Genomic DNA, 26,696 nt, shown 5'->3' on the forward strand with positions numbered 1-26,696 from the left:
TAGCCCCGCCTCCGTTCAAAGATGGCCGTTCACAGTGGACATAGGCTGTAGCTGTGTCCCAAAACGTCGGCTGCATCCTCCGGAGGCCGCATTTGAAGGCCGATTACGTCACAGCCAGGCGACAAAGGCTGTCCAAATTCGTAGACTCCTTCAAATGCGTCCTTCATTTCTCCGAATTTGAAGGATGGGTCGGGTGTGTCCTTCGTGGTCCACCATATCCCAGAATTCATAGCGCGGCCCAGCCAAATTTCAGCTGCCAACAATGGCGGCCGCTACTAAGTTTTAAAATTAGTCTTATTAATCTTTCTGGGTCACAAAATAAACTTTTAACATATATTAAGGCGAGAAAGTAGCTGTGTAAACTTCAAATATCTGCTTGGTTTATCAAGACATCGCATATTTGCAAAAGTGTGCCGACGTTTTCGGAGACGTCTGTTACCCACCTGCTCGATAGCAAGCCGGGGGGTTCAATGGTCACTCCAGCCGGCGAGAGCAGCGGACTCCCGGCTTCATCGTTTTCAGACCCCCGCTTTTTCGCTACTCAGGTTAAACGTGATATATAAGTCACTCGGATAACTTGTTATTGTTTGCCTTTTTTCTGTGTTTTATTTGTTCCGGAGTAAATCGGTTTGGCTGAGATCAAAGTTATTAGATTGTTAGATTAAATACAACTTTATTAATCCATCGGGTGGGTTCCTCCGGGATTTTCACACAGCTGAATAAACGTTAAACAGAAAACTGATTAAACAGAAGTGTGAGACGGTCGAGAATTTTCGCCAGTGTCCTGTTAGATAGCAAGGAGCAGACGGCCGAGTTTATTAAACTCCACCGAGACAGCGGTGACGCAAATCTGAAGGCTAGACCGTCCCATTTCACAGCCTCGCACTTCCGGCCTTCTTGGTCTTTGCAGGACCCGGCCCACGTAGACTAGGAAGGCCGGGTCCTCCGAAGGATGCAGCCGACGTTTTGGGACACAGCTTGTATCCCAATTCAGGGTCTGCAGCCTTAAAGGCCGCATTTTAAGGCCGATTACGTCACTGCGACGCGACGAAGGCTGTCCCAACTCGAAGGCTGCTCGAAATGCGGCCCTCAAATGCGTCCTTCATTTCCCTGAATTTTAAGGACGTGGCGGTGTAGACTTCATGGCCCAACATATCCCAGAATGCATAGCGCGGCGGTGGGTGTGGATAATTTTGCCGAAAAAAAACGGGATGAGGGGCGCCCGAAGAGTAAACTTTAAGTAAGTACTGAATAGTATGTCACTTATTTATGTGCAAATGTTTACTAACGAAGAACATTAAAACATTCCTGTTGGCCACATGTCAGCAAAGTTATGTGACATTAGTGACGTTTGTACTAACTTGGTTTTAAAGCCTTTACTTTAAAATATACGCCGTTCAATAGCTGAGCTTAATCTTACAGCGAATGATCAAAGCTCATGTAGAAACAAATGAACAAATGTCAAACAAAGCTGTACGAAACGTTTCCAGCTGTTACTATCATGGTTGCTAGGCAACCTGGGCAGCGCGACGGAGGCTAGACCGCCCATTTCACAAGCCTCGCACTTCCGGTCTTAGCGGTCTTTGAGTACGCGGCCCTTGTGGACCGTTAAGGCTGCAGACCCTGAATTGGGATACAGCCATTGATGCTTCTTTCACTCCTCTGTCTTCTCTGTCCAACATGTGGACATTGGCATCCTCAAAGAGTGACCTTTGACCTTTAGATGCAGATGGGTTAGGGGTTGACAATATTGTTCAGTTTGTTTCTGATCCTCCTTCGTTGGTGTTTGATCTTGTTTTCTGTGCGTCTTTGCTGATTTGATGAAAGCCCCGTTGGGATAACCACATGTTTCTTTACACGTGTTCCTTCTATTTCCCTTCTGGTTCCAAGTTTGACAATTTTATCTATTTGTATTCAGTTAGGACATCATTGTGATGATTGGCTGTTACACTACTGTCACTTCACACCACACGTTTGCCTGTTTGAAACAGGAAAATAATGCAAACAAAAAGAGATAAAAGCTGTTTCTTAGTACTTGTTGCTGCTTCATGTTCTGTGTGATAGTTTCCATCGAATTCACCAGAATCTGCAAAGCTTGTGACTTCCAGTGATGGACGACAGACTAACTAAAACAAAAGCCTTCCCTTTACGTGCAGTAAGACTTTAGACCAGTGGACGTCCTGCAGGGACACTCAGTACTGACCGCCACCACACACACAGATACAGAGGGTAAAGATAGACAAAAGTGGAAAAGCATCAGCAAAGTTTGAACAGTGTGTTTAATACATGAGTGAAACATCAGGTCTGTGGATGGATTTGGTTTTCAGAAGATCGATTACAAAAACAGGATGTGGATCCTTAAAGTCCACGCCTTTATTCTCTGATTGGACGAGAGTAGAGTTTCATGACTCACAGTTCAAAGTAATCCTTATTTGTACTGAGCCTCAGTGGAGCGCCGCTCTTTGTGACATCACACAGAGCTGACAGTAGAAAAAAAATGTGAAACCTGACTTTTAGAGCAGTGTGAAGCCCGACGTCATGTGACATCCTGACCTGTAACAGCATGTATATGATGTGTGATTAGCTTCTATTTTGGATTGGCTTTTATCATATAAACCCCTGAGAATAAAACAGGCTGCATGTAAAATCCTGAAAGGGCTCATTTTACATAAAGATTGTTACCTTCAGTTCTTTCTTATGCTCGTAGTTCTGGACATAATTCTGAGAGCAGGACTTTTACTCAAAGCTTTCTTTGAGTTTCTGTTGGTACTTGAAGGAGAAATAAACTCAGAGTATCCACAAATCTAACTGTGACAAAAACAGGCACCGAGGCACTCAATGCACAAAGCCTGACGTTATTGGTCGAATATTCAGCCACGCGCATGAGAAGGAGTACAGCTGACAGCGCCTCCTCTGTTTCTGACTAGCTTCATTTCCAGCTGACAAAGATGCCTGTGAAGGTCATCGTAGTCTCAGGAGCTTGGAAAGAAAAGCGTCTGGACTTCTTTAAGTTTCCTTGAAGATGTTTCCTCCGACAAGATTGTCCTAAACACAAACTTAACAACGTAGTGTATGCAGCAGAGAGCACCAAGGAATGCTCCGACCTTTACATTGGAGAGACTTCATAAACAAATGGCACAACATGGAAGAGCCACCTCCACGAGACAAGACTCAGGGGCCCATTCAATTCAATTTTATTTACACAGCGCCAAATCACAACAACAGTTGCCTCAAGGAGCTTTATATTGTACAGTAGATCGTACAATAATGCATAGAGATAAAAAACCAACAATCATATGACCCCCTATGAGGAAGCACTTTGGCGACAGTGGGAAGGAAAAACTCCCTTTTAACAGGAAGAAACCTCTGGCAGAACCAGGCTCAGGGAGGGGCGGGGCCATCTGCTGTGATTGGTTGTCCATCTGCATCTAAAGGTCAAAGGTCACTCTTTGAGGACACCGATGTTAACATTTTGGACAGAGAGGACAGATGGTTTGAAAGAGGAGTAAAAGAGGCCATTTATGTCCACTGTGAGCGACCATCTTTGAACAGAGGCGGGGTTTACGACACCAACTGTCTGCCATCTATAATCCAGCTTTGAGATCCTCCCCAGACGCCTTAACGCCCACTCACATCCTGGGCCATCTGACCTCAGGAAATCACATGATAGGGTGGGGCCAGGTTTCACAATGAGCTCACCTGAAACCCTGGCTGATTGTGACCCACACCCGTTTTCACACCTTGGCTCAGGTGATTAGGTAGAGGATCATTAGGGGTCCTTTGTCCCTCTGTGGGGGGAAACTCCCACTGGGCTTAAATCTAGGACTCTCCATCATTTGACCCTAGAACTGAAGAAGCTTCTCGGATGAGAGGTGAAACGTCTTCTTAAGGTCAAGATGATTTCTTTCCAAGCTCCTTAGACATTAGAATAGAGACTTACTCTAATATTTAAACTCGTGTACTCATGTAACACAGTGTGAGCTCACACCAAGTCACTTCATTGACGCCAAACAAAGTAATTTGGTGAGCTCACAAAGCAAGACATTAATTTCATCGTGAGTCCTTCACCAGAGTCGGAGAACATCTGAGTTTAAGGCGCGTTACAGTCACCTCGAAAAAAAACAAGTTAATACGTGAAAAATGTTGCGGTTTGAAGAGAAGTATCCCAGCAGAAACGATTGGTCCATCACATGATCAGATTTTAAAAAAACAGGAACGATTATGATAATTAGGTGCATGGAGAGGTTTTTTTTTTCCTGTTGGAAATGATGATCGCAGGTGAGGACGATGACAGTTACTAAATGGCCACGCTGTTCTCGATGCGCTCGGGGCTCAGGTACGGATACGGCAGCTCCAGCTGGCTGTTACGCTCTGCGATGGCGTCAGAGATGTCCCGGAGCTGTGCCTGCACCTCCTCCAACAGCCTGCGGTGAGCGTCGTCCCTGAAAATAGCCTCCTTGTAGTGACAGAGAGGAACCTGCAGGGGGAGACACACAGATTTAATCTTCAAAAACGTGACAAATAACGAGACGCATTACAATGATTTGAAATGAAAATGATCAGAAAAAGAACCTCAGAGGAGGTGCAGAGGGTCGGAGTGACAGGAGGATGGTGGGATAGGAGGAGATGGAGGCAGTGATTGGCTGTGGTGTCCGAGGAGGAGGAGGAAGACAAAAGAAAAAGCTTATGAAGAAGAAAAAATGTAAATGATGAAAAAGAAGAAGATGACAAAGATTTTGAAGAGGAGGAGTTGAGGAAGAAGTGAGTGTAAATGTTTTATGAGGAGTGGGCGGAGCCTCACAAAGTCGATGGCTGGCTGCGACAGCCCATTCAGCGCCATCAGGACGCGGCACGTCGTGTTCACATCTGGCAGGAAGGACATGATGTCATCTTCTGTGACGGCACCTTTGACCTGCGGAGGAGGGCGCAACATGGCGACCGGACAGTTTGGCACCCAGAAGGCAAAGTCCAGCTGGAGGACAGCAAGAGAGAGGAGACAAACGTGAGGCGGCGGGACATCCTCAGCAGGAAGCTGCGAGCTTTTCCCGTCTCTCGCAGTGGCCGACTCACCTGGGAGAAGTTGACGGCAGCGTGCAGAGCAGAGCAGGAGTAGATGAGCGCGGTGACAAACTTGGCCACTTCTGCTCTGGTGTGAAAGCGCTGAGGGAAACCTGTGCAGAGGCATCATAGTCACAATGTTCAGGTGAATGTATGCGTGCACATGTGTGTGCTGTGGGCGAGGGCGGAGTCAAAAAGAGCTGCTCAGTGTTCCAAGCACTATCCTGTGGTCATCTTTATATAATAACATATACATATTTATCTCTAATTATTTAACCACTAAAATCCAAAAGTTTTGCTTTTAACATTATATCATTACATCAAACTATCAATATTTAATACCATACAGTGTCAAACAGACATCTGCTCAATATAATTTTATATTGGTGCAACTTTTCAGATCCTCCTCCGCACAGATCCAAAGGTCGACATAGTTTGATGTCGGGTCACTCTGCTCGTCTCTGCAGAGCCCCGTGATGCTGTGAGCTGACCTGTTACTCTTACATCCACCGACTGAAGCTCTGCCAGTGCGTGCAGCTCTCCATCAGCAGCTCAACCCCCCACCTACACCTCTATACCTACAGCCATCTCCACTTTACGCTTGCTTTTAAAAGTTCCACTGCAGCATGAAAGGAGACACAGCTCTGTCTAATAACAACTAGCAGTCATTATCATTATTATATTATCGTGAACTAACTTAACGTGTAAACACAGTTTGCTGACAGAATCGTTTGAAACGGTGCAAAGTGATTTGGAGAAACTGCTGTACGTTTAGCTCGCGTGCCACGTTTTAGCATCATAAAACGCACCATTACTGAAGCCGTGAGCGTTGATGTCTGTGAGCCAACCATGGAGCTCAGGGTCACGCTGCACCGCGTCGTCTCCATGGTAATACAGATCCACCCAGCTGGTTACAAACCTGCAACACACACAGATCACAGAGGATCTCCTGTTGCCATCGGATAAAACATTTGCACGAGTGTTCGTGTTTCTCAGGTGTGCTCGTTTACCTGTGCACTGTGTCCCAGATCCTCAGAGCGTCCTGGGCGTAGAAGCTCTGCGGCAGTTTGTCCAAACCGCGGTCGCTCAAGTCTTCAGGGACGCACAGGGTTCGATAGGAAATCCTGGCCGATGCCCTGGAGAGGAGAAGGGGTAATGTCTCCAGACCAGAACCGACAGCCTGGAAGGACAAGACCAGGGAACACAACAGATCTTACTATGCTTGTTTGTTCTCCTCTTTGTGGTTCCTGTTACTCTCTGCATTTTACCTGATCAAACAGTCCTTTGGAGGCCAGCAGCGACGCTCTGGCCCCGAAGTTTATCTTTAAAGATGTCTTGACGTGCGGCAGTAGCAGCTGTCCATAAAAGAAATGAGAGAAAAGACAGCTCAAGCCATTTAAAAGGAGAAATGATTGGATACAACAATTCTGTTCTCTGGTCTCCTGTGGGTGAAGTCGAGCGAGCTGCAGGTGAGCGGGGTTTACCTGGTGCAGCGGGTGTGCATCTGGGAGCTGCCGCAGCGTGGCCACGCAGCACAGCTCTGCCATCATGTGAGTCCGCAGGTAATGTGAGATCAGCTGGTGGCACTGGAAGTCTGCACTGTGAACCCACATCTTAGCCAACAGCCAATCGTAGCCAGAGTCAGAGGGCAGGAAGACCGGGTTCTGAGGGCCAGGTTTCTGCTGCAGCTGAAGGATGGGACCACATTCCCAGGGTGAATGGACTGAACTTAGACAACAGGATTCCAACTGAAGACAATCGTCACAGTCAGGTTTCTACATATGAAGCAAACCTGGATGGCGATGGGGAGCAGCTGCCCCTGCTGGTTCAGGTGGAGAAGGCACAGCGGGGCGGACAGATACGTCTGCTTTTCATTGATCACGTTGGCTGGAACACCGTCTAGAACCTCGTAGTCCAACAGGTAAATGTTGCCTTTCTGTCACAGCGAACAAACACACTGATTAAAAAGGGCAGCTGCAAATAACGCACAGCTGAAAGTCACAACAGCACACACCTGTAGCTCTTTTTCGAGGGAGGAGCCTTCAGGCAGGAAGGGGCGGAGCATGTCAGAGGTGACAGACAGGTTTGGAGGGAGGTGGCGGGTCTCACGCAGCATGAGAGGGTTGTTGCCATTCAGACACTGGTAGCCAAAATACCAATCCTCCATCCAATGAGCCTTAACGAACCCTGAGAGACAGAATCAACCGCCTTATTATTCTGTGTCACGCAGCCCGATCGCCGAGTCAGGAATCAAGAAGCCTTTATTTGTCACATGCAAGTTGCCCTGCAGTGAAATGGGACCCCCCCCCCCCCCCCCCCCCCCCCCCCCCCCCGACATTATATACACAACACAGACATCACATGGGGAGACAGGTCGGAGACCGGTAGTATTAGGGAAAAACACTGAAATATAGACTACAAGGAGGGGAAAAAAGAGACCTCTACTCATGCTGGGCTCCTGGGAGGACAGCATGAGAACAGGAAACAAAAAAACTCCTCTGCACAGGAAGCACAGAAATGTCCACAGCAGAACATTATAGAGCACATGACCAGCAACAGGGTCGGGTAGGGGGTGTAAGCCGGGGCACACACAGCCATCCTGCCCAGACCCGCCGTGTTCTCCAGGAGGGAACAAGCATCGAAGGCGTTTGGAAAGGGAGGGATGAGTGCTTATCAGTGTGTGTGTGTGCGTGTCCAGAGTTCAGCTGAGACAGTGTCCTTCGCCCTGCCAGGCTAAGTAAACAGTCTTCCAGCCAACCTTGCATGGGATGGGAAGAACAGACTAAACACAGTCGTTATCAGGGTGTTGTTGTTCAGCTCCAGCCTTGAGCCCACAGCTGGCGCCGAAGGGATAGCCGCATTATGATGGTGGTTTTTACTTTAGTGCGAACAACTCATGAGAATTTCAAAGCTGTTCTAACAGTCCAACACTGGTCTCTCAATCTCCCGTTGGAGAGCCGCGAGCTTCTCCATGATGTTATGGCCTGCATTTGTATAGCGCTTTTCTAGTCCATAGGACCCCAAAGCGCTTTACACTACATTCAGTCACCCATTCACACACTGGCAATAGCAAGCTACATTGTAGCCACAGCTGCCCTGGGGCGCACTGACAGAGGCGAGGCTGCCGGACACAGGCGCCACCGGGCCCTCTGACCACCACCAGTAGGCAAACATGGGGTTAGTATCTTGCCCAAGGATATTTGGCATGCAGCCAGGAGGCAGCCTGGGATCGAACCACCGACCTTCTGATTAGTGGCTGACCTGCTCTGCCACCTGAGCTACAGCCACCCCGATGTTATCAAACTTACGCTCCGTGATGTTGTCATTCTTGTGCTCAAAGAGCCGATTCTGAGAGCTCACGATCGCAGTGAGCTGCTCCAAGATGTGATCCAATGTACGCTCAGAGGTCTTATTCTGAGTATTCACGGCAGCCGTAAGCTTCTCGAAGATCTTATCCGTGCTGCACTCAATGAGCCCATGTTGAGAAGCCACACCTCATCCCATCGTTTCAATCCCAGCGGGCAGCCTTGTGGGGGTTTGAACAGCCGGTTCCGCTTTCTTAATTCTCCGATAAGCCAGGGCCAAGCCAGCTCCGATCAGCAAGAACCCTGTTACCATGGTTCCGAATAGGTAGATATCTTCAGCGTCTTTGCTCAACAGTCCCACCAGGCACACGATCCTCCATTTCTGCCACCCGTCCATCGTGTATCCGGCAGGGAAAGTCCCTCCAGGGCACTCGGGCTCTCCCGAGCCCAGACTTCTCGTTGAGAAAAGGGTGTCAATAGCATTCAGAGACCAGTTGATCAAATCCATAATTCTCTTTAGGTTTTAGAGAAGAGACTGTGAGAGAGTGTTCCAGGGAAAGTAACACACACGAGACAAGGACACAAGAGGCTAAGCAGGGAAGATAAGGGAGAGGAGAAAAGTGCAATCGCCTTCGCCAAGAGCCAAAGAGGCGATCGGGCTCGAAGAACTACCCACAAACACACTACAAGAGACACAACGCTAAAAAAAAAAAACAATTACAGATGCTCACAAAACACAGAAACCTACAACAAAGCACAAAATAATCAAAAAGACACAAAACTACTAAAATATAAATACAAATGATGAAAGAACGATACAGTAAATACAAGAATAAAGACCCAGAATAACCACAAGGGGAAATAAAAACTTTGCAGAGATGTCCTGTAGGTAGAAAGGTTCAAAAACACAAAGATGAATGAGATGTGCTGCGTTGTTTCTTACTGGCAATGCCATTCTGTTGTGCGCTGTAGGTGAAAATCATCTCCAGCTCTGAAAAACTCTTCCAGGACTCGACTCGGGTGGTGAAGCCGTTCAGATAGTACAGGTTAGTAGCCGGACTGAGGACAGAGGGACAAACACAGCTCAAGCCAGCTGGTTCAGACCACATTTCATTCACGATGTGCACCAACTGTTACCATTCACCTCTTCTGCGTGTAAAGAAGGTTTGGCCCGAGTTCAAACAGACTGTTCACGTCAACGCACTGCGGAGCGCCATCAACGAAGATTCGCCACCTGAACGAGAGACAACCAGTTTTCAAGCTGTCAGTTTAAAATTTTGTAGGATGGTACACACCAAAAATGGCACATCTCATTCATCCCTGTGTTTTTGAATCATTCTAGAAAACACAAACACACACACACACATATATTATATATTATATATATATATATATATATATATATATATATATATAAATATATTAGGGGTGCAACGATACACAAAAATCATGGTTCGGTTTGATATTTTTTCGATACAAAAAAATGTTCATGCTTTTTTAATTTGTCATTTATTAAAAGTATAAATATATATTTTAACTCAAAAGTACAGTTTTTAAATTTAATGTTGCTGAAACAACAAAGTAATAACAAAAATAAATCTATCTGATTGAGGAATCACTCATCTTTGGAAAAGAGAGTTTATCACAGAGAAATGTCTCTTTCCAAAATAAAAGCTATACTATGCGCTTCTTCTGGGCTATATTCTCAGCAGCATATTAAACATATCAGGTCCCCATAAGGAGAATCCTGTGCTAACGGCTGTCTAAATGACTCGGGTAAAGTTTGTAGCATGCGTGCTTGTTGTTTTTGTCTGCTTCCACTTGTCTTTGCACGAGGATGATGTCGGAGTAAATGTGCTGTCATATTCGTTGTGTTCCCACTAGTGCTGTCAGCGTTAATCTGAAATGACGTTAACGCCATAACACAGCAAATCTCCGTTAACGAGCTACCGCGGATCGCCCCGTGCGTGGGGCTGGACGGCGTCAACATGTTAACGAGCTAACTGCGCTAACGCAGTAGTTCCCACCCATGTAATTGAGCATTGCGTGGCACATCCAACATACTGTTTTACTTTAGTCCATGACGCGCTTACCTTCAGGGTCATACGTCACATGAAAACCAAAATAGTTCCAAACGCCAGATCTGAATGAGGGTGGGGGAGGTTCAATTTGCCATGTTGCAACGAGCTTAGCTTCTGTCTTGCTAGCTTACCCTGCGCTCAGTGGATCTGCGCTCCACAGTGCAGCCTAGGCGGAGTAGTCAAACGCAGATCCACTGAGCGCTCAACACAGACAGCATCGTCAGAAGGAAAGTTGATGAAATAAATTAAAAATTTTGTATTGTTCATACATATGCGTACCGAACCGAAAGCACTGTATCGAACGGTTCAATATCGATATGAGTATCGTTGCACCCCTAATATATACATATGCTTAGCCTCTTGTATATATGTATATATATATCACACGAGCAGGCATGGAGACGCTGCGCAACATTCTTTTTTTCAGTATGATACTCTATGATGTCAGAAATAGCATATTCAATTTAGTTTTAATTATACAGCAGCAAATCACAACAACAGTCACCTCAAAGTGCTTTATATTGTAAGAGAAGGCCCTGACAATCATATGACCCCCTGTGAGCAAGGACTTTGGTGACGGGGGGAAGGAAAAACTTCCGTTTAACAAGAAGAAACCTCCGGCAGAACCAGGCTCAGGGAGGGGCGGGGCCATCTGAGTCCACTGTCAGAGGCCATAAGAAGATCATTTGTAACCTTCACTAAAGCTGTTTCTGTGCTGTGATGAGCTCTGAAACCTGACTGAAACTCTTCAATAAACCATTCCTCTGCAGATGATCTGTTAGCTGTTTGACAACTACTCTTTCAAGGATGTTTGATATGAAAGGAAGGTTGGAGATTGGCCTATGATTAGCTAAGACTGCTGGGTCTAGAGATGCTTTTTGAGTAAAGGTTTAACTACAGCCAGCTTGAAGGCCTGTGGTACATAGCTGATTATTAGAGATAGGTTGATCATATTTAAGATCGAAGAATTAATTAACGGCAGGATCTTCTAGATATTTCAGCCAGTTCTGCTCCAGTCATATGGGTAAAGATAATATAATACCCCATTTTAGCATTCAAGGTCATAGATCAAAGGTCAGATATCAGTGTGCTGTAAACATGTTATCGTGTTTGGATGACACCGGCCACCCACAGAGTACAGCTCACAAACACTGCGTGCTGCCCCTCTGCAGGATTCCAGGATGGGGCCAGTCAGAGCGCTGTAAGAGGACCAAAGGTAAACCAGCATGCTAACACTGTGACATCAGGTACCTGATGAGCTGCTGCTGATGTTGCAGCTGTCTGAGCCTCTGCTGCTTCAGCTTCTCTTCTGTCTCCTCCTCCAGCAAACACACTGTGGACCAACAACAGGAAGAACTGCTTTTAGATTCAAAGGAAGTGATTTGCATGGGCACACCTGCAGGGTGATGTGAGGAAATAAAGAGGTTTTTGTGCTTGGGTCCACATGTCTCTGTTTCCTCCTAACGGTCATTAAACGTCACTCACACTTTCCACTCCGGAGCTCCACGTCGCCATCTGCTGGCCGCAGCCATCTGTCGCACAGGAACACCTGTGTTTCTGAGTCTGACCCTTGACCTTTAGACAGCCTGCAGACCTCCACTCTGCTGCAGTGCCAGTCCAGGTTTGGAAATCTGGTCTGAACCTCGAGCCGGAGCCGAACCAGAATCAGGCGACCCAGAGGACTGCTGGCCTGAACCCGGACTGGACACACCTGTGAGCATGACAGGAAGACACCGTCAAAATAAAACTCCAAGTACTGACCATAAACCATGCCCTTCAGTACTCCCAGCGAACGCTACAAATGAATGAATCTCAAAACTCACCGATCCTGGCAGGAGATGACTGTTGCCGTCGGTCACACGGATGGGCGGAGTCTCGCCCTCAGAGCCAATCAGGCTAAGCCACAGGTGGCTAAAGGTTCCACAGGTGGGGCCAGGTGAGGTGTGAACGGTCACTTCAAACTCCTGACAGGAAGCCATTATGTTGGGCAAGATGGGCACAAAGTTGGACGGCGCCACCTGGTGGCCAGAGTGCAGGTTTGTGAGCCTTTCACCCGCAAATTAATATTTAAGACATGTTGTGATGGAGGAGGTTAAGCTGTTTAAGCCGAATCACCTGACAGACACAAAGACACTTCACCTCTGGCTGGAGCGATGATCAGAGCCTCACGTGGTGAAACGGCCGCTTCAAGAGTCTTTACTGAGGTTTCACCTGAAGCTCACACTTCCTGTTTTATTTGTGAGGATGAGAATCGCCACCATAACTGTCAGTGTCACTATCATCTCAGGACCATCAGAGCTGCATTAAGGTCGAGAAAGGCTACAGCGAGGCCCTTAAAGACGTTACACTTTGATTATTTTGTTGGAAAGTTTCTTATTTTCTCTCCATGTTTGCTGTCTTTGTTATGCACCATGACACAGAGAAAAATTCCCAGAATGCTTCACATGTTACGCTACATCTCTGTGAAACTCATAATGAAACTACGTTGCTTTCAGCTTTCATTTATCTTAGAAACAAAAACGACTCTTACAAACACATTTCTGTCTTTGTGCTGTGCAGGACTCCCGCTGATGCTGACATCAGCTTATTTGTTTACCTTGCTCACATTTGCCTTGGAAATGAAGGACAGTTAGCGTGGGCTTCCAGCTAACACACTGGCTTCTCCTGACAGATCCACAAGCAGTAAACACTGCTCTCTTTCTTGTTAAAGGTCACGTTGTCAGCCTGACGAGGAAGCTTCCTGCTCCGTGCTTACAATCGGCACAGAAATCAGCCATAAAAACACCGGCTGCTGATTTTCCTGTTTCCTCCTATTTTAGCATGTTAGAGATGAGCCTACGAGTTACATTATCTACAGCGGCTCTGACCCGAGGGTACGTTTAAAAAACCAAATCATTTGTTTATTGGGTAGCAGGCCTCGTTTCCTAGAAATAATCCATAATGAAGAAGTCAGCGCAAAAATCCACTCAATATAAACTCTGCACTTATTTAGTCTTCACTCAATCCTCGTATTCGTTGGACTTTTGATTTTAATTGAACATAAAACAAAAAATAAAAACGTGAAATGACAAATTTAATTAAAACGGAAATGTGATAATATTATATTGAATGCCATTTAACTGCTACATGAGAGGAAGAAATATATTACTGTTCTGAATTATAAATAACAAAAACTCAACTGAAATTGAGTAAAAACAATTAGAGAAAATAAAATAAAATGTATATTTTTAAATAAAATAAATGAAAATAAAACTTATAAAATATCAGATTTAGATTCAAATTAAAGTTGGAGCAACTGTTTTTTAATGTCAGATTTGTATGAATGAGTGAAGCAAATGAATCAAATTTTGGTACAGAAAGACGGTCAGGTCAGCTTCAACTGGTGGGCCAGATTAAAGGAAAAATTTGCCCTCTTGACCCCAGAGGTGGTGGTGGTGGTGGTGGTTTGGGGGGGGGGGTCTCTCTGCTGCAGTGGGAATTTTGCTCCTACAAAATGAACAAAACAAAAGTGTTTGTTTACCTGTCAGAAGATTCTGGTTTCTGGTAATGTTCTGGAAGATATCTGCATGAAAAACAGGAACATAAAAGAAACTATTAGGGAACAAGCAAAACAGAGTATACACCTGAAGGCCGTTAAAGGGATGGAGACAAACACTGGAGGCAGGTGTGTTAAGAAAAACTAAAGTATGTGAATAAAAAGCTGACTGGCTGAGAGAAACACACAGGTAAACATACCTGCAGAGTGAGCCTCCTCTGCTCCGGCTGGGCTGCCCAGGAGTTGCTTCTCTCCCAGGGTCTCTCTCTCTCACCCGAGCTCTCTGTTTAGTGCTCCGCCCATCAAGTCAACGGCACATCCTATTGGGTTAAAACAACACCTGAATAACAGGTACTGCTTTCCCGCGTTGTTTCCTTTGTAAACTGATTAATTTAAACATTTTAACAAGCATATAACATATCAACTTATGGATGAATACTGAGAAAAACAAAAATGTTACCACATATTAACAACAATAATTACAACATTTTTTACGATTGCATTCCAAATAAACAAGATTTACATAAACGTGTAAATAACATTATATACTAAAGTTTAAATGAAGTGTGTAAATATATGTCTTGCTATCGTTTGTTCAAGTATCATTTCAAATATTAACATAAATATGAACAACGGCTGCATGTGGGGTTCTATAGTGTAGCGGTTATCACGTCTGCTTTACACGCAGAAGGTCCTGGGTTCGAGCCCCAGTGGAACCACTCACTTTTCATCATTGTTTTTTGCTTTTAGGTTATCAATGCGACTGTTGATCAAAACAACTGTACGCCAAGAAGATTAAATGCTAGATATTCTAATACCTGCCGGACTACATGACGGTAATTTCATTACACAAAACGAAAGGATATGAAGAATAACATCCGGTTTGGACAGATAACCTTCAAAATAAAAGCGAAGACTATCAATCGTATTTTTCTAACGTAGCACAAAGGAAAGGATTCAGATTTGTAAAAATTGAAACCAATGTTTTTTATTGTTTATAGTTTGTTTATTTATTGTTTAATATTCGTAAAACAAATATAAGGTTGACATGAATAAAGACATGAAAACCAGAAGAGTCAGTTCACCTGTAATCTGTCGCACGCTGTGGCAAGTATTTCAACAGTGAGACGAGAAACAAACGATTAAAACCTAAAACAAACATGGAGATGCCGGGGATTGAACCCGGGACCTCATACATGCGAAGCATGCGCTCTACCACTGAGCTACATCCCCACACGTGTGATCACATAGGACAGACAGGAGTATTTACTGGTATCGGAGGTCGGTCTACTTAAATTTTCCTCAGCTATGTTAAATATCTGAAGCTTTCCTTACAATAACTATTCTAAATGTTTAAACGGTGAAAACACACTCAAAGAGCTCTAAATACACGCATGTGACGACAGCGAAATATGAAACGTTGCGGAAAACCTGATAAGATGATGACGAAAAACAGGCCTAATAATTCACTTTAAACCCTCCTGATATCCTCGATAAGGCGCGTGAAAGGTTCATGTCACCTGGCTGATATTAAGAAGACCCATTCTCCAGTAGTTCACGTGTGATGTTTTCGCTGATACCGGATAAGTATGATTGGGAAGGACATAAGTGACGTGAGCTGCGATGGCCGAGTGGTTAAGGCGTTGGACTTGAAATCCAATGGGGTCTCCCCGCGCAGGTTCGAACCCTGCTCGCAGCGACATGCCTTCTTTTTTCCTTAAGATACATATTGTTAACTTCACCTCACGCGTTAAAGTTAACTCTAACTGATACGTTGAGGTTAACTCATTATTTCTCCAGTGAAGTTATAGCCAGAACCGACTAGTTTTCGTACATACATACCCGTGAACCTGTTTGGTCAGTCACTGGAAGAGCATCTATACAAAACCTGCTACATAAGTGCTTTATATATAAACACCTATGTATATATGGAGGGCCAGGAGTGACAAAACGAATTAATTACATACACCATTTAATAATTAATTAAATGTTTCAAAGTCATCAAAGTCAGCATTCGTCTTTTGTTATTAGATCTGAGGACAGCATATGATGAAAGAAAGAGCTTCTGCTGTTGAGGAAGTTTTTATACCTCACCGATGTGTCTCTGCTGATGTTGCCTTTGGAGAGGAACAAACATTAGCCAACAAAGATTTGCAGGATTTGATGCCAGAACAGCTGGAATACAAGATCCTGCAGCTCACTCGACCTGCCAGGAAAGCTTTACAGATGCAGTGTTTGGTGATTTGTAAAGACTTGTAAAGACACACACACGCACACACACACACCCAGAGGAAGATTTTATCGTATGTTTTCTTCCAGATGCAGCAGTTGTTCTTCACTCTGTTTCTGTCCTTTTTCACTCTTTCTTGTTATGCTGCTCCTCCCTGCAGGGCAGCTATGTATGATTTAAGAAAAAAACAGTGAGTGAGTAAATGTGAGCGTGGTTCTGCATGTTAGAAGTGTGGGATCGGTTAAAAGTAAAAGCAAAAGTTTTTCGCGACAGTTTAAGTGGTCACACTTGTTTGATGAATGTGCACCGACAGGATCGCTCTCAATGTTTCGGGAAGGGTGATTTTCAGTAAGGAAGCAGTGATTTGTGCCAAGAATCATACCACAGGCACTGATGCACAAATATTATTCACATATTTTCACTTAGACAGTTTCAGCTGTAAAACATCAACACTGGAGATGGTTCAGGCGAATTTCACGACTCTAAATTTTCACATATTTCATGTCTTTGTTTTCATATCACCACAATAACAGACAGTTATACTATTTAAATATTAATAACAAAAATAATAGAGACGTTATGAAGCAAATATAAGGCAAACACTAAAGTGAGGAGTTAAATTTGGGTTCAGGATGACTCTATCACAGGTGAGTTAATAAGTTAATAAGTGGACAGTGCCAGCCTACACCGAAAAGCATCCTGGACTCATCTCATGGGCTTTAGACATTAGTGTGTATGTATGAGACCAGCTCCTTACCCATTAGAGGCCAGGGCATGTGGACTTATTCACCGGCCACGTTCACACAGGACATGTTTGGCATATGGAAAATAAACTGCTAGTTTTGAAGAATGCTTTTAAGTAAGATGTAATCTGTTTTTCTTCTGGTCCCATGACTCCAGCCCAACACTCTGAGACCAGTAAGTCTGATAGTCAGCACGCTTTCTGTGACTGCTGATGCTGCAGGCGTGGCACGGTCTAACTGAACTACTAAAGGTTCATTCTACACGAGATGTGTAACCTGAAGACTCAACAACCTTTGTATCCATGAACCTCTGGGTTACGGTCCCAGCAAACTTCTGCTGCCTCCGACCTGAGCTTGGTGGTTGAAGCTCAGGTTGGTGTTAAACAGCTACTACTTTCTACTGATACTCAACTTCTTCTAAGAGCAGCTGGTTGTGATTAGAGCACTGATAACAACAACAACAACAACAATAATAATAATAATAATGATAATAATAGTAGTGCTCTGGTCCTTTCTCACATGGCCAGAGAGTGGCCATGTGATGTCAGATGAGGTCACATCTTCCAAAGTTTGGTTTAGGCTGTGGTTCTAAGCAAATCAAACTATACTATGACACTGACCGTCACTGAGGTGAGGTCGACCCCATAGCTATGGTGGGAATCACTGGGATCACACGACTCGATGCGTGGAGGGGGGTAAGGTGGTTTGGGGGGCATAAGTGTTGCATACGTGGTTTGTACACCAGACTCATCTGTGTGATGATGATGCTTCTTCTTTTAAACTCTTTATTTGCTGTAGCCACACATGAGGGGCACTTATTCTTCAGCTGAAGGCGGCTGCTACAGTAACAACACGTTCCACAGAGAGCACGTGCTAGCAAGAGAGCTAGTGTAGCACAGAAGCAGCAAAGAGCAAAGGCTCGTCAGTTTGGAGTTATTTCACACCTGTTGCACCAACAGCTTTTCTTTGAAGGACCCTTTCTTCTTTATTTTCTTCTCCCAGCAGTCAGAGCAGTTTGGGCAGGTCTTCCATCGTCCTTGTATTTTTCCATCTCTCTGTACTGGAACTATAAGCACAGGATGGTTTCAATCTACCAACTGTTAGATTTTGGGAGAGGAACACTTCTGCTGCACCACTCAGACACCAGATCTCTGTGACTAGAACTGGGTATTTCTCTCTTTGAGTTATTTGGATGGATGCAGCCTTGGCCAGGTGGAGCAATAACCCAACCCTGTCTGCTCTCATCTGCTACGTTCCTCAGTTTGATTAATATTAAGCTGTTGAGTCTTTGAGTGTTCTGGTGAATGGTTTGCCAGGAAAGCGACTTATTGAACAGAAGAACTTCTTGTAAGTAGGACCTAAACCTCCATGGGGACTTTTAGAGGACGAGCATCACAGCTCACAGCTTTGACCTTTGGGTATGGGTCAGATGTCACTTTCCTTCAGTCTGATCTTCTTTATGTTTCCTGCTGCTTGTCTGATGGAGAAGAACAACATGAACGTGTAACTGAGGTCCAGACAGCAACAGAGAAGCTGAGTGTGCGTTTATGTAAGTGTGACGACCACAGACGGGATGATTTTCACCTAATACCACCAAACTGAGGTGAAGCTGTGTTTCCTCTGGGATAAGGAGCCTTCATGGTGTTGTGAGCATGTTGTCTACTCCTGCTGTAGGGACAGAACTCCTCCCTTTTGGCAGGCAGCTGCAATGAAATTCATAAAATTGTAAGGTGAAGCCTCGGTTCAGGTGAGGTCGGGTTTGGGAGATAATGTTCAGCCTGCTCTCAGCATCACGGGGCCTGGCTCTGCTGGCAGAGGTCAGGTATCTCACAGCTCCACACGTATGCTCAGAGTTCGACCCTGCCAGGCTGCCAGGAAGCTGCTGCATCCCGATCACGTGATTTGTCCACGCCTCCAGCGTTAACCTTCATGCAGCCTGTGTCACAGACTGGAGGCAGAGGCTCTAATGAAAGACGCCGTGCTGGATCTTTGGGGTTTGAACTCTTAGACTGGAGTCTAAATATGAGAATACATCCAGCCCTGCTGCGACATGAAGACATAAGCATTGTTGTTAGGATATGACATGTATTTTTTATATGTTTATTAGCAGCTTTTCTGTAAAATCCTTTATTTTAAACTGAAAGTAACGGACAGGTGTAACTGTAACAAACGCTTTCACCACCAGGGGGCAGGGTTTCCTAAAAAGCGTCAGTGTGGCTGCCTCCTCAGTAAGGAGAAAATGCAGTATTTGGGCCGAGACGAGGTCGGTGCAGCGGTCAGTGACGTCACCAAACAGGAAACGGGATCTGAGTTACACCTCCAGCTCAGCTGAGCCTTTCTGTGAGCTGACTGGTTAATCACTGCTCCTAAACTGGCTGAATGTGTGGCTGTGATAGTGGATGGTGTGTCTGAGCTGGGAAACACTCCAGTCCTGGGACCTCACACAGTGCTTGCAAACCTGAGGCTGCTGTTAGCTCACATGAGCCCTGTCACACTTAATTAGACACTAACAGCTTTTAATAAGCAAAGAAAGGAAGTTGTTTTTACTTAAACCTGTTTTGCTTTTCTGAGCTCGTGTCTGTCCACCGCATCAAATCCATCCATCTCTGTACGGGAGGGCTGTGACTCTCGGACTGCTCTGACCTTTGTCTTTATGTTGGACGTGACTAACAGACTCTCTGGTGTCTCAGTTAGGGCTCCAGATTTTTACGGACTTGTTCTCAGAGCCCTTTGATTGATATTCATTTTCAGCTGTGTGCTTGTCTGCTCTTGCTTTGCTGTCGGGGCCTGGGAAGTTACGGTCTTTGTTCTGCCTGTCCTGGAAGTTTGCACTACATTTAGAAACGGAGCTCACGGTAGCAGCTCCATCCTCCTGGAATCATCTGAAACTGACTCTCACTGCATCAAATCAATTTTATTTATACAGCAGCAAATCATAACAACAGTCTCCTCAAGGCGCTTTATATTGTAAGGTAGACCCTACAATAATACATACAGAGAAAAACCCAACAATCATATGACCCCCTGTGAGCAAGCACTTTGGTGACAGTGGGAAGGAAAAACTCCCTTTTAACAGGAAGAAACCTCCAGCAGAACCAGGCTCAGGGAGGGGCGGGGCCATCTGCTGTGATTGGTTGGGGTGAGAGAAGGAAAACAGGATAAAGACATGCTGTGGAAGAGAGACAGAGGTTAATAACAGGTATGATTCAGTGCAGAGAGGTCTGTTAACACATAGTGAGTGAAGAAGAAACACCCAGTGCATCTTGGGAATCCCCCAGCAGCCTACGTCTATTGCAGCATAACTAAGGGAGGATTCAGGGTCACCTGGTCCAGCCCTAACTATATGCTTTAGCAAAAAGGAAAGTTTGAAGCCTAATCTTGAAAGTAGAGATAGTGTCTGTCTCCTGAATCCAAACTGGAAGCTGGTTCCACAGAAGAGGGGCCTGAAAACTGAAGGCTCTGCCTCCCATTCTACTTTTAAATACTCTAGGAACAACAAGTAGGCCTGCAGAGCGAGAGCGAAGTGCTCTAATAGGGTGATATGGTACTACAAGGTCATTAAGATCAGATGGGGCCTGATCATTTAAGACCTTGTATGTGAGGAGCAGGATTTTGAATTCTGGATTTAACAGGAAGCCAATGAAGGGAAGCCAATGTTGGGGTTCCTGGGTCGTTGACCCAGAGTTTTGAGTTTTCATTATTATTGTACTTTGATTTTTGCCTGTATTTATCATTTCTAGTCTTTTGGTTTCTTTGTCAGAGTTGTGCCTTCTGTTTTCTGTTCTGTGTTCCATAGTTGCTGTCTCCCCTGTCTGCTGTAACCCCGTGTCTAGTCTGCATCTCTGTGTTATGTTTCCTGTTTTACTTTGAAGGTCCGTGTCTTGTGTTAATGTATCTGGTTTTGCTTCTCCTGCCTCGTTAGGCCTGATTTGCCCCAGCTGTGTTTCCCTCCTGTTTCCCATTCCCCGATTGCTCCCTCTGTGTATTTAAGCCCTCTGTTTCTCTGTGTCCGGGTCGCGATCTACCCTCATCTTCCTGTGTGTTTTGTCTGCCAGCCTGCCGAGTTAGTTCGTTTTGTATTCTATTTCAGCCAGTTTTCTGTTTTGCCGTCCAGCATTAAAGCTGTATTTAAGTTCAGCTTTGAACTATGGTACTACAAGGTCATTAAGATAAGATGGAGCCTGATTATTTAAGACCTTGTATGTGAGGAGCAGGATTTTGAATTCTGGATTTAACAGGAAGCCAAAACAGGAGAAATCTGCTCTCTCTTTCTAGTCCCTGTCAGGACTCTTGCTGCAGCATTTTGGATTAGCTGAAGGCTTTTCAGTGAGTTTTTAGGACTTCCTGATAATAATGATTTACAGTCGTCCAGCCTGGAAGTAATAAATGCATGAACTAGTTTTTCAGTGTCACTCTGAGACAGGATATTTCTAACTTTAGAGATGTTGCACAAATGGAAGAAAGTGTAAGGACAAGAAGGCATTATTGACAAAAACAAGACACCCCCATAATCTTTTATTTACAATAATATATTTGTTTAAAATGTTCTGATTGTTCAAATATGTTATTTTCTTTGATTGTTGTAAAATAATGTGTGCTCCAGTCTCCAATTGACCCTGTGCACGAGACAATGCTAACTTCCTGGTTTGAGACCGGATGTGGGGTTGTGCATTTCCGGTAGCTTTACTTTGCGGTCAATCGCTACTGCGAAGATATCCTCCAAAATCATGTCCAAAACTCGAAAACGGAAAGATCGCGTTAAGTTACAAAGAGGAGAAGGTGGGAACACTCACCACTGTTGTGTCATAAAAAAATCTAATGATCAACTTTGACGTTTAAAGAGTTTAGATCGATCAGTTGTTTACATCACTCAACACAAGCAGAACTGCATCACTGCAGCAGAAGACACATCGTCCACATTCAGAAGCACATCTCTGTATAGTGACTGGTCTCATGATTTAAACAGGCAAATGTTCAGCATTCAAACTACAGGTGAAGAATAGTCAAACCAGATGTTTCCCCGTTATGTCGATATCAGTACACACCTACACAGCATGTTAACAAACCGTGAAAAAAGCCACACAAAAAATGAATGATGTGACTTACCTTCAAAATTACAGCGGTCCCTCGCTATAACGCGGTTCACCTTTCACCTCGCTGTTTCGCAGAGTTTTTTAGTGCAAGTTTGCATGCTTTTTTTTACGTCACATTGTGTCCTGCGTCCTGATCGCTGCAGACGATCTCCTCCGTGACGTCTCTCCTGTACAGTACAGAATCGCTGCATCGATGCTAGCAGTGTGACTCTGAAGTGCAGTGCTGTATGTCCACGAAACGTTTTGCACCGTCAAAAAATAAAATTGGCTTCTTGATTTCACCTATCGCTGGTTATTTTTAGAACATAACACCCGTGATAAACGAGGGACAGCTGAGAAATATAACATTTGAATCCCTTTTCTCTTTTGCTCTGAGGCGCGGGGGAAAAATATCGACAAGTCGATGAACATCATTTACAGATATATTGGGTAAATGCCCGAGACATCTATAGAAATGTAAATCGCCGCTTGATTCATTCATTTGCTTAACTTGTTTTGGAACGTAAACAGGGCGCGAATAGGTCACCGGAAACAAAGCTCCCCACAGGAGTTTCCGCACCGGAAGTAGCATATGCTAACGTGCACATAGTCAATAAGACAGGCCTGGAAGGGTAGTTATTCCTCCGTTACACCACAAGAGGGAGTTTCTCCTGAAATGAACAGCTTTAGCGGAAGTAAAGAAGCCCGGCCACTCACTAACACAGTGCGCCTAACAAGAGCTGTGTGAGACTGTACAAATGTGTAACAATGTACTATGTCTGTATATTTGCAGGTAAGCAGATACAATATAGTAAATAACTTGAGCTGTGTCTAAGGATAGGTCCACAGACCTGCAGAGAATGTGGGAAAGTTGGCCGTTAATCCCCATTATGTGTGGTTAGTGTATAGCTATTAGTAGATATGTAGATTAGCCGTGAAGCTAACAAAAAGCAGCTACAGCTAATTCGCAAGTTCGCGTTGAAACCTCGTGGCATTGTAGGTGCATCTATGCTTGTATCGGGCTGTAATCACAGTGGATGAAAGCTGGTGAATCACACGATCTTTTGTTTGTTTTTTTCCTTTATGTTACTGTAAGGAGTAGTATTAGTGTTTTAAGTTTAGAAACAAGCCTGTCACTCACTAATGCGGCGTGCCTAACGAGCTGTGTGAGACTGGTGAGACTGTGTACAAATGTGTAAAGATGTGCTATGTCTGTATATTTGCAGAAGATACAGTAAAGGCAAAGTCACAAAGCTATACAGGATTCAATTCCTTTTAATCCTAGTGTGCAACAAAAGCAGTCCTACATATTTGTTTAATATTAGATTAGATGAAACTTTATTAATCCCTCGGGTGGGTTCCTCCGGGAAATTCAGTGTCCAGTAGCACAGCACCGACAGAAGTTGCATGTTACAGATACAATAAGGGGAATGAGAGTAAGGATATAAGCATAAATACACCATATATACACATATGCACATATATAAATAAAGAATGTAAAATATGGATAAATATGATTGCACACTTGAGTATATTGCACAGTCGAATATAAGAAAAAACAAATATTGCACACTGTAGAAAAAGCACTACAGCTCAGTTGTTCCCGCCCTCCTTTGTCCCCCTGTCTCCCCTCCAGTGAGGAGTTAAACAGTCTGATGGTGTGTGGGACAAAGGAGTTTTTAAGTCTGTTAGTCTTTGACTTTGGGAGAAGCAACCTGTCGCTGAATAGGCTTCTCTGATTGTTTACAACCGTGTGCAGAGGATGCCCAGCATTGTTGTAATATGTGCATTGAAGGTCAAAAATGACTCCAAGGTTCCTCACAGCGTTACTGGAGGCCAAGGTGATGCCATCCAGAGTATGAATCTGGTTAGATACCATATTTCTAAGATTTTCAGGGCCGAGTACAATAACCTCAGTTTGATCTGAATTAAGAAGCAGAAAGTTAGCGGCCATCCAGGTCTTTATGTCTTTAAGACATTCCTGCAGTTTAACTCATTGGTGTGTGTTATCTGGCTTCATGGACAGATAGAGCTGGGTGTCATCTGCATAGCAGTGTAAATGTATGCTATGTCTTCTAATGATGCTGCCTAAGGGAAGCATGTATAATGTAAACAGAATTGGTCCTAGCACTGAACCCTGTGGAACTCCATAATTAACCTCAGTGTGTGAAGAGGACTCTCCATTTACATGCACAAATTGGAGTCTGTGACAAAGTGGGTGAGAAGACCATTTGTCTATCTTCTTAGTTAACATTCTTGTTTTGATTTAACCATATTTCACATGTAATCTGCAATAGGCAAACATCTACTATCCCGGGTTTGTTTATGTTTTGCACTTTTACAGATTATATAATATAATATCTTGGTTTAAATCAATCTCTACAAGTTTGTTAAGTTAACATGTTATTTATTTCAACTGTTAATTTGTATTGTTTAGAACTTACCTTACCTACCTGTCTTCCAGAAACAAAAGGAGGAAATGTGGTTTTACTTCCTGCTTTATACCTTTTGGGTTCATCTGAGGTCACAGGAAGAGACCAAGTGCAGAAGGGGAAGAACTCTTATAATTTAATAGAGCTGATTTTAGAGGGTTTATAAAGAAATAGATTTATTGTTGTGATATGTATTGATTACACCAGAGTTTATGTTGCCAGTAAAGAGGAGTAGTAGAGATTTGACTATAATCATGTTCATCTTACCTACCTACTGAATGTAATAGTCCAGAGGAGAAATTGTGTGATTAAGTGGACTATTTAAGCAGATGAACTCGGGTGTTTCGGGAGAAAGGTTCAGGTCAGTGTAGCTGTGTGCAGTTTGACCTTAATTTCTGTTGATTTAAGTTCAGTTATGTTTATTTGAACTGAGTTAATTATGGAGTTGAGTTTCTTATTTGTTTCTTTGCAAATATTGTTTGGGTCACAAAATGGTGAATAAATCACTTGCTACACTGGACAGCATCAGTCTCCTGCACTTCTTTGACCGCTTAAGTCAAGTCCTACCACAGAGTCTATTAGATAGATATGATACAAACCACTGCAGTGCAGTACCTGTAATACCTACAGCATGTTCTAATCGCTCTAATAGGATATTATGGTCGACAGTATCGAACGCTGCACTGAGGTCTAGCAGGACAAGCACAGAGATGAGTCCACTGTCAGAGGCCATAAGAAGATCATTTGTAACCTTCACTAAAGCTGTTTCTGTGCTGTGATGAGCTCTGAAACCTGACTGAAACTCTTCAATAAACCATTCCTCTGCAGATGATCTGTTAGCTGTTTGACAACTACTCTTTCAAGGATGTTTGATATGAAAGGAAGGTTGGAGATTGGCCTATAATTAGCTAAGACTGCTGGGTCTAGAGATGCTTTTTGAGTAAAGGTTAACTACAGCCAGCTTGAAGGCCTGTGGTACATAGCCGACCATTAGAGATAGGTTGATCATATTTAAGATCGAAGAATTAATCAATGGCAGGACTTCTTTGAGCAGTTTTGTAGGAATGGGGTCTAAAAGACACGTTGATGGTTTGGAGGAAGTAATTATTGAAGTTAACTCAGAAAGATCAATTGGAGAAAAAGAGTCTAACTTAACATCAATGGTACTAAGAGTAGCTGTAGATAATATTACATCTGTGGGATGATTACTGGTAATTTTTTCTCTAATGATAAAAATGTTATTTGTGAAGAAGTTCATGAAGTCATTACTAGTTAACGTTAAAGGGATGGTTGGCTCAACAGAGCTCTGACTGTTTGTCAGCCTGGCTACAGTGCTGAAGAGAAACCTGGGGTTGTTCTTATTTTCTTCAATCAGTGATGAATAGTAAGATGTTCTGGCTTTGCGGAGGGCTTTCTTATAAAGCAGCAAACTATTTCTCCAGGCTAAATGATGATCCTCTAAATTTGTGACACGCCATTTCCTCTCCAGATTACGAGTCATCTGCTTTAGGCTACGTGTTTGAGAATTATACCACGGAGTCAGGTACTTCTGATTAGAGACCTTAGTTTTCACTGGAGCTACAGTATCCAGAGTCGTACGTAGTGAGGAGGTGAAATTATTAACAAGATAATCGACCTCTGTTGGGGTAGCGTTCAGATAGCTGCTCTGCTCTGTGTTGGTACAGGGCATTGAAGATGATAACAGTGGGTGGATTATATTCTTAAACTTAGTTACAGCGCTTTCAGAAAGACATCTACTGTGATAAAATCTACTCTCCACTGCTGTGTAATCAATTATTGTAAATGTAAATGTTATCAGGAAATGATCAGACAGGAGAGGGTTTTCAGGAAACACTGTTAAATGTTCAGTTTCTATGTCATATGATAAAACAAGATCTAGAGTGTGATTAAAGTGGTGGGTGGGTTCTTTTACATTTTGAGAGAAGCCAATTTGTATTACTTTAACACAAAATCAGGGTTGACCCGGGACAACTGCTATGAGTCACAGGCCGTTTCACATCAGACGCATGCGCTGTGCTCGCCGCTAACTAAGAGCAAAGGATCCAGAATTTGTTGCGCTGGCTGCTGAGCTCTGCTTGTATATCGTTTAGTAGCGGCCGCTCTACGTGTGCTAGATCCACCTGATCCTTGTCGTTTCAAAACATGTATCTCTCCGATTTTATCTCCTCTCACAGTTAAGCGATAAGAGACGTGAAAGGGCATTTATTCTTCCATGACCT

General features: G+C 44.0%; 1 protein-coding gene and 3 non-coding genes across 4 annotated transcripts; 2 read left to right on the plus strand and 2 right to left on the minus strand.

The window, feature by feature from the left end:
* Positions 1 to 1,266: 1,266 nt before the first annotated feature.
* On the minus strand, positions 1,267 to 13,474 carry LOC146379752 (hydroperoxide isomerase ALOXE3). The gene is made up of 15 exons (XM_084941255.1): positions 12,584 to 13,474; positions 12,268 to 12,462; positions 11,930 to 12,155; positions 11,696 to 11,777; positions 9,508 to 9,597; positions 9,307 to 9,422; positions 7,073 to 7,245; positions 6,851 to 6,994; positions 6,543 to 6,746; positions 6,327 to 6,413; positions 6,069 to 6,238; positions 5,868 to 5,977; positions 5,071 to 5,171; positions 4,802 to 4,972; positions 1,267 to 4,477 (listed from the first exon to the last, which is right to left on the minus strand). The coding sequence occupies exons 2-15, from the start codon at positions 12,421 to 12,423 to the stop codon at positions 4,298 to 4,300; spliced, it is 2,010 nt and encodes a 669-aa protein (XP_084797381.1). The 5' UTR covers positions 12,424 to 12,462; positions 12,584 to 13,474; the 3' UTR covers positions 1,267 to 4,297.
* A 1,151-nt stretch (positions 13,475 to 14,625) lies between these two features.
* Positions 14,626 to 14,698, plus strand: trnav-uac (transfer RNA valine (anticodon UAC)). Its single transcript has one exon. It is a non-coding gene; the product is annotated as a tRNA-Val (tRNA).
* A 442-nt stretch (positions 14,699 to 15,140) lies between these two features.
* trnaa-cgc (transfer RNA alanine (anticodon CGC)) lies at positions 15,141 to 15,212 on the minus strand. Its single transcript has one exon. It is a non-coding gene; the product is annotated as a tRNA-Ala (tRNA).
* A 384-nt stretch (positions 15,213 to 15,596) lies between these two features.
* On the plus strand, positions 15,597 to 15,678 carry trnas-uga (transfer RNA serine (anticodon UGA)). The gene has a single exon. It is a non-coding gene; the product is annotated as a tRNA-Ser (tRNA).
* Positions 15,679 to 26,696: the final 11,018 nt, after the last annotated feature.

This window comes from Perissodus microlepis, chromosome 10 (assembly GCF_051167445.1).
Source record: "Perissodus microlepis isolate ML-2025 ecotype Zambia chromosome 10, ASM5116744v1, whole genome shotgun sequence".
NCBI classification, from domain to species: Eukaryota; Metazoa; Chordata; class Actinopteri; order Cichliformes; family Cichlidae; genus Perissodus; species Perissodus microlepis.

Bases quoted from the DNA above. Each gene is read 5' to 3' on its own strand.
- LOC146379752 (XM_084941255.1), bottom strand. From the start codon at position 12,423: ATGGCTTCCTGTCAGGAGTTTGAAGTGACCGTTCACACCTCACCTGGC. The intron at 9,423-9,507 runs GTGAATGGTAAC...CTCTGTCCTCAG, and splicing joins CTTCTTTACACGCAGAAGAG to TCCGGCTACTAACCTGTACT. The intron at 6,414-6,542 runs GTAAACCCCGCT...TTTTATGGACAG, and splicing joins ATGCACACCCGCTGCACCAG to CTGCTACTGCCGCACGTCAA.